Genomic DNA, 8,491 nt, shown 5'->3' with positions numbered 1-8,491 from the left:
AAATATTTAAAGATAACAAAAGTAAAATTGGGAACTTTTCTGCTGAGCCGTTTGCGAAACTAAACACGATTCCGTCCACAATTCCCCTTCTTTTTAATTAGTTTATCAAATTGTCCAAATATAACTGCAGCCTTTGACAAAAAGACATAAAATACTGAAAAATGAAAAACCCAAAACAGCAGTTTAGCAGTACACTCCCATTTGTGATGCAAGTATTAATATTTCCTGATCTAACCTGGAATTAATTTATTGTAATTACTATGACTGGAACTTTCACGAAAACAATACCAGTAATAAAAGATAACATGAATGCAAGTATAATAGGAAAATATTTATTTTCAAATTTCCCCTGGATTATGTGTTCTGTTAGTTTCTGTAATCTTCAAAGCATGAAATTCTGGAACAGAACAGCAGGTTTATTCAGTATAATATTTCTGTATCAATGTTTATTTTTCCATCTCCCTAATCTTGCCCTGCAGAGCATCACATGTCTTCTTTGCGTCACCTAGCAGCATTGAAGAGTTAGGTTTGTAGAAGATAGGATTGTCAACTGCAGCGTAGCCAACTCCAAGGGTTCGCTTCATCACAATAACCTGCAGGAGGAGGAAAGTTCCACAAGTCACTAAATTCTTATGCCCAAATTTACATTCCATTGGAATTTCTGTGGTTAAGTTAGAACACTTGGGATAAACATTCCGTTCCAGTTACCTCCACTTGTCACTTCATATCAGCTACTTGTTCTATGGTAGTGATTATAATTTAACTTCAAACATCATTTTGAAACTATTTGTACCAATTTGACTTCAGGAAAATCAAACCCAATTTTGACAAACAAGCTCTTACCTTCTTATTCTGACATTACCTCCCTCTCTTACCTCTTTCTACCACTTTTCCTGAGCACTACTTTATAACCCAATGGCTGCCACAGTTGGTTGGTGTGACAAGTCAAGCAATGTCACACTAGTGGAGGGTGATTTTCTGACATGGCAATGTAGTTCAGGCATGTTGTTAGGGCAAAGCAACAATGACCTCAGTCTGCCTTCAACAATGACATACATGAGTATGCTGGATGCTGCCTGAAATGTATCCCCGTACCCTTTCCCAGGTATATACCGGAATTCCCGGCTTGGGTTACTGTCTGTGTGGAGTCTGCATGTTCTCCTTATGACTGCATGGGTTTCCTTCGGGTGCTCCAGTTTCCTCCCACAGTCCAAAAGACGTGCTGGTTGGGTGCATTGGCCATGCTTAATTCTCAGTGTACCTGAATAGGAGTGCGGCTACTTAAAGGATTGTCACAGTAACTTCATTGCAGTGTAAATGTAAGCCTACTTGTGACAATAATAAATGAACTTTAAATTTTAGATGCTTTCTTTAAATCAAGACAGATGGGTGATACTCGGCTAAGGAGTATTTTTGACAATTTACATAAACACAACAACAGTACAGGGGTCACAGAATATTCAATAAAACAATGAAATGTGAACCTGGAGAATTAAACATCAATTCCTATAATTATAAAATCAATGTGGAACTAATGGTTATAATTTAGCTGGATCTTTGGAGAATGATTTGAACAAATTATTAAACCATGTTTTTGTGACGATGAGCTTTACGTCAAATAGTGATTTTGAATCCAGCAACTGGCAAACCCAAACTGAAATTTCAGAAACAAGAGTTTAAAAAAACAGATTAAAAGTGTGCCTTGGGCTCACGTCAAGGGTGACTGTTTAATTTGCAACATGGTACCCCCACATTACAATGTGGAGGTACCATGTTGCAAATGTGGAGACACCACATTCGCAAAGACCCATCAAGGAGAAGGGCCTCAGGAGAATGAGTGAACACCATATCCTGTCCCCTGTTAGCAAGGTGTCAAGGGAATCACCTGGGATATTCAACTGCAGGTTCACAGACATGAAGTCACCAAGCCACAAAGCAAATATGCTAAACCCAATCACCTGAACAAAAGCCCGAGAGAAGGGATTCCCAGACACAAATTGAGCAAGCTCAAAGGGGGAATACCCTAGATACGGCCATATTTGGATCGCTGAGTGATGGTCATGTGACAGGCGTATTTCAACAACCTCTTTCGCTGCAATAAGGCGACAAGAAGCTGAGATGATGAAACTTCAGTGAGGTTACTCCTTTGTCCCATTCTCACCAACTCACATCTTTCAAGCTTCAGACTCTGTTTGCTGACCATGACCACCCAGAGACACCCCTACTGCAGTTAGAGACTTCTTAAAAGAATTTAACCCAGCATGACCATGCCCCGGAGACCAATCAAATCATGGTGGTACAATAGTTAGCACTGCTATATCACAGAGCTAGGTACCTGGGTTCAATTCCTGGCTTGGATCAATGTCTGAACAAAGACCAACGAATAGTATAGCATAGGAATGTGCCTTTAGGCCCACTAAGACTGTGCCGACATAGATGCCTCTCTAATCGAATATTTTCTTGCCTCTATGTGGTCCATATCCCTCTATTCCCTGCCCATTCATGTATCTATCCGGATGCTTCTTGAATATTGTTATAGAATCTGCTCCCGGCAGCACGTTCCAGGCTGTCCATTCTGCGCACAGTCTGCATGTTCTCCCTGTGCCTGCATGGGCTTCCTCTGGTTTCCTCCCACAGTCTGAAAGACACGTTGGTTATGTGCCTTGGCCATGCTAAATTCTCCCTCAGTCTACCCAAACAGGCGCCAGCATGTGGCGACTGGAAAATTTTCACAGTTACTTCATTGCAGTGTTAATGTAAGCTTACTTGTGACACTAATAAATACAAATCAGCTGCCTACATTTGAATTGGAAGTATGGGGACCTCCAAATTCATACTGAAGCCAACTTAGTCAAATTACAGAATGCATAACCCTTCATTTCTCTGGACTCATAAAACTATCCTTCCTTGCTGTGAGGTCGACTGGTGTGCATGTGTGATTTCAAGTGTGCACAAATGGCAGCGTGTAGTTTTTTATTTTCCTCAGAGCCGTTTAAGTCTAATAAAGCTAATCTCTTTCTTTGTTAAGCTCATAAAAACCTGTCTGATTGGTTACTGAGCACAGTCATAAACTGTTAAACACCTACTGAATTATCAAGTATATTCTCTTCAAAAGAAAACATGAATTGGTCAAATGAAGAGGAAGGAAAAGAGGGGAGCCATTTGACTCCTCCACACCACATCACAGAATAAATGGCAATAAGTATCTTTAATTGGAGTGCAAACCAACTTGGTGGTAAGAAGGGGGAAATGATTGATGAATAGAAAAGCTCATCCTTAATCTTTCAGGAGGATCTTCTCTTTGTTGTGTGGATATTTTCCATTATTCATATTCAATTATGACACACAATGGGGTCATTTTCTGAAGGCCTCCTACTTATTTAGTTGGGTGATGGTGTAAAGGCAATTGATTGTAATCAGAGATCTGAATCAATTAAACAGCTGGGTTTAGGAATGGCAGATGGGTGAAAGAGTACACAGATCTTTGCACTGGAATAGGAAGCAAAGAAAAAAAATGTCCACACAATGAAACATCTTAACTTGAGCAGAAATAGAAATCTAAATTTTATTGCGGACCCAAGAGATACACTGCACCTGGTCCTCTCTATGTACTGGGAAAGCACGTCTATAAGTAAAAGCTCGTGGAACAAATTAGAAGGTTAAATAAGGACCAAAATGTCATTCCCAAATCAACACTGCAGAATTTTGAACGACTCAGGAGAAACTGCCTTGAATTAGATCACTTTCCATTCTGGGGGAGTAGGTGCTAACTAGAGTCAGCTCTGGAAACAGTTTGGAAATAACCACAGGGACTGCAGGGTGCCAATTTTAAGACAAGCCTTTGTGCTCAGGACTACAGTCCCTGTTGTAAAAACAAAACAGCCTCCTACATACTCTCCATGCCCCATTCATGCCAAATCATGATACTATATGTCTCCCACCCACCATCGTTTGCCCTTCCACTGTCCATATCAATTCACCCAGTGTCTACCATGGGCAGATTTAGAAGCCACGGTGAGATGAAATAAAAGAATGTTTTAAGTGTATATTAGAGACTTCACCAAAGAAAAACTGGCTGAATCATAAATAATATAATAAATTTAAGTTTCTTCAGGCACTTAAATATTTATTAAAAACAAATACTTCCCTCAAGTACTCAATCTTTATGAAAACAAACATTTGTATTCATAGTCTCAAACCAAAGACAGCCAATCTCTTTTTTAAGCACTTTGAACTGTCAAACAAGCTATAAACTGACAGCCCGCCAATGTGGTTATGTTAGATTTTGTAAACAGTGAAGCAGCACTAATCGTATAATGATAACCCTCAGGCTTATGTTAACAAATAGTTAGTGAACTTGCAAGCAAAGTCAAAGCAGGTTTCTTTCCCCCCCAAAAAAAGAAAGGGCGTGGAGATTTAAATAACTTGATGGCTCAGAAGATTGAACAGAATATAAGGAACAGAAAAGGATGACAATATTTCCCTCCCTACTAATCTTTGAATATTGGACAAATTCAAGTCAGAAATATAAAACAAATAGTAAGAGTTTTGGTAAATATTTTTAAAAAGTGTTAACAAAGTGAGCGTTGGTCCTACAGAAAGTGTGTCAGAGGAACTGATAATGGAATGTAAGGAGATAGCGCATGAATTAGACAGGTATTTTGCATGTCTTCACTACAGAGAATACAACTATCATCCCAGAGGCAGCTTTAAATTAGGAAATGGAAGAGAGGGAGGAACGCAGGAAAATGAGTTACCAGAAAAGTGGTACTGAATAAACTGCTGGAGCTGTGGGCTAACAAGAGCCCAGGTCCTGATGGACTTCACCCTAGGGTCTTAAAGCGAGTATCCAGTGAGATAATTGATACATTGGTTTTAATTTTCCAAAACTCTTGAGATTCAGGGAAGGTTCCATTAGGTTGGAGGATATCAGATGTAATTCCATTATTCCAAAAGGAAGGGCGACAAAAAGTGGTAAGCTACGTGCCAGTGAGATGAACATCTCTCCTAGGGAAAATGTTAGAAGCTATTATCGAAGATGTTACTTGGATGAGGCCAGTTTTATTAGGGAGAGCTCAACATGATTTTGTGAAAGGGAAATCATGTTTAACAACTTATTGGAGTAATTTGAGGAAGTAACCTGTGAAAAAAGGAGAATCATTGGATTTACTACACTGAGATTTCCAGAAGGCATTTGATAGAGTGCCACATCAAACATTATTACAGAAAATAAAAGTTCATGTGATAGGGCTAATACATTGGCATGGATAGAAGATTGGCGAACAATGGCCAAGGAAACCCAGTTGGGAATCTACAGGTCAACTAGCCCCATTATTTTTCTGGCCCTGTTCACATCCGTTCCCATGCTCAGCAAGGCGTGATAATCCTGTCCGTAATTTATGCTGCAAACTGAAAACCCACGCCGATGCAGCGGGAAATTCTCTTCTGAGGTTAGGGTTAAAGAATATTGCTGGAGAGGGCGTTGTCTTTGGCTCTGCAATATCTGCCTGGGTGCACTCAGTGCTGATACTGCATGCCAGAAATAGAGGGGAAAAAATACATTCCCAAGTACTGATGTCTCTTAAACGTCTGTGCTCAACTCCATCCCACTGGATATTTTGTTGAAAATAATAAGCAAAGAAAATGTATACACAACTTCCAAGAATCCACCTCAACTGTCACAATGCTTCATCAAATAATCACTCTTTGGCCAAGAAATGTTATGCTTGGACTAAAAAAGCTGAATGCTTATTTTAAATGCAAGTCCACAATACCTAAAGCTTCTCTACTTTATGAAATGCAGCAACTGAAACCAAATCTCAGTTTTGTAAATGTATTTATTTTTGTTGTGTTAAGTGTGCTGAGCAACAGTAACCGCAACAGATGAGGCCATAAAAAGAATTCAGGAGTTTGGAAGAGGAATGGTGTTTCCACCCTGGGAAGGCCAGAGATGTGCACCGCACCAGACAGTGGAAAATATATTTGATCCGTTCGACCAGGCCTGTCAACCCCAAAGCTCGTGAAACCTGGGGGAATAGCGAGAACCTGGACTTCTTTCTTTTGTACTTTCAAATCAAATTTGTCAGAGCTGGCCAGACCCTTTTATTCACTTGCCAAACCATTCGTGGCCATCCTGACACTAGGATGGGAAAACATATTCTCTCTAACATGCTATCTGCTTTGGTATTACCCTGACTCCTCTCATATAGCAGGAGAGTGAGGCAAGATGAAAAGACTGGTATGGTTTGAGACCTGTTGCACAAAGAAGTGCAGAGTAAGTAAGAATTAGTTAGCTGGATACATTCTGAACTATTACAAACAGGGGGTGTATGACTGCCAGAGTAAATATCACCTGCTCCCCAGCTGAACAACCGGGGATTTTATACTTTTTTCACCCCAGGTGAGTTTTTGATATATCCGGCCATCATTAAGACCGCCTGCTTCTGCTTCCATAACATCAACGATTCCACCCTGACTTAGTTCATGTGCTGAATCCTCGTTTGTTACCTCTACACTCGACTGTTCCTAGGTTCCCATCTTCTATGCTCCATAAACTTAAAACTTTTGAAAAACTCTGCACCCATATCCTTACTTGCACCAAGCCTTGTTCACCCAGCGACCTTGTGCCTGTTGACCTGCACTGACCCCTGGATAAGCACCCCTACAATTTTAAAATTCTCACCCTTATTTACAATTTTTTCCGAGACCTCACATTGCCTTACCTCAATCTCCTCTGGACACTCAGTCCTTGATATCTGTGCTCTTCTATTTATCTTCCCACATTAGTTGATCCACTACTTGCAGCTTTGTTAACCTTTGAAATCCACACCCCTCCCCACCTTAAACATCTTCTCCTTCACCTGCTTTCCTCTTTTTAAGATGCTCCTTAAAACCTACCAAGCTTTTGGTCATCTGCTGATGCCTCCTCACGTGATTCAGTGTTAATTTTGTTCAATTATCCTTCTGTAAACTGCTTTGGAAAGTTAAAGCCACGATGTAAATGAAAGTTGTTTTGTAAACAGCAAAAATATAAAGAGTTGAAATGAACAGAAATGTAGTGTTTAGGCTGCCTCCTGAAAGTGTGTACGATGAGAGCTGTTTTAGATTCCTAGAACACAGTCTTCCTAAGGGACAGGATGATGTGCTTAAGACCAAAAGGACATCAATTAGGAACACCAATTTGGTTTGTATCCCATGGAAATCGATTGATTGACCACTGATGATCGAATTGACATTCTGTGTTCTTTGGTATGTTGAGGAGAACGAAGTATCGGAAAAACAATTTGCACTCAAGAATCAGTCTTAGCGTCTCTACAGTTGACTGCTAATGAACATATTTAACATTTGCCAAGAAATATTATGCATGGATCAAGATTACAGTTGGCCTAGGATCCCAAATGTTATATTAAAGCAAAATCCCATTGGAAATACAATATATAAGCATAGCTCTTTCCAATGAATTAGTCAGAGCCAACCTAGAACAAGAGTAAATTATTGTAGTTATTATTAATTATTGTAATTATTGGACGGCACGGTAGCACAGTAGTGGTTTCACAGTGCTAGGGACCCGGGTTCGATTCCCGGCTTGGGTCACTGTCTGTGTGGAGTTTGCACGTTCTCCCTGTGTCTGCATGGGTTTCCTCCGGGTGCTCCGGTTTCCTCCCACATTCTGAAAGATGCGCTGGTTAGGCTCATTGACCCAAACAGGTGCCGGACTGCGGTGACTAGGGGAATTTCGCAGTAACTTCACTGCAGTGTTAATGTAAGCCTTACTTGTGACTAATAAATAAACTTTAACTAATTATTACAATAATTGAGATTATTTACAAAGCAAATTACTTTGCAGGAAATACTGAACCAATACCGTGATTCCATCTCAAATAATTCCATCTATTCTACCAGATACTTTAAAAAAAAGTTTGTGCTCACCTGCTTGGCTTTCCAGACCTCCAGGACGGGCATACCGGCAATTATGGAATTAGGATCTTCCTGTGCTGCTGAATTTACCGTATCATTGGCACCAATAACCAGAACCAAATCCGTTTCTAAAGGACACAGAAACAACAGCCTGACGTTATGCCTTTATTATGGAAGACAACATCTTAAAAATAAGGTAACATTATACAGTAACAGTTTATTAATTTTGAATCAGAGTACAGAACAATGTCATCAAAGATTACTGGTTTCTGCCACAATAAATGGTATGTCAGTTGTTATCAATATTGTCTGATCAGTTTTTCTGCATTCAAAACATTAGATGCAAACAATAACCCCAATAAATGTCAAACATATGTTTCTCCTTACAATAGCAAATACACGAGAACTCATTATTTTTCAGTGCCTGCTGCCAGTTGAAGAAATAAACCCTTGCACTTACTTCCCAAGCAAGTATTATTTGCTACCTCCGTGCATGTATTTATTACAGCACTTTAAACAGAAATGTTATTTTAGTATTAACTCGTAGACTGCAGGCAATTTTCAGATATATTAC

General features: G+C 39.7%; 1 protein-coding gene across 1 annotated transcript in view; it reads right to left on the bottom strand.

Annotated features, from left to right (window-relative positions):
• Positions 1-318: 318 nt before the first annotated feature.
• nnt2 (nicotinamide nucleotide transhydrogenase 2) overlaps positions 319-8,491 on the bottom strand; it is a 71,606-nt gene continuing 63,433 nt past the window's right edge. Inside the window, exons 21-22 of the mRNA XM_080214355.1 lie at positions 7,930-8,045; positions 319-593 (exon numbers count right to left, since the gene is read on the bottom strand). Coding sequence (XP_080070481.1) covers positions 447-593; positions 7,930-8,045 — 263 coding nt within the window. The 3' untranslated portion in view covers positions 319-446. The remainder of the gene's footprint in view (positions 594-7,929; positions 8,046-8,491) is intronic.

Source organism: Carcharhinus amblyrhynchos, chromosome 28 (genome assembly GCF_965287045.1).
Source record: "Carcharhinus amblyrhynchos chromosome 28, sCarAmb.v2.hapA, whole genome shotgun sequence".
NCBI lineage: Eukaryota > Metazoa > Chordata > Chondrichthyes > Carcharhiniformes > Carcharhinidae > Carcharhinus > Carcharhinus amblyrhynchos.
The sequence above is the reverse complement of the archived record's forward strand: the minus strand, read 5'-3'. Positions and strand labels throughout refer to the sequence as shown.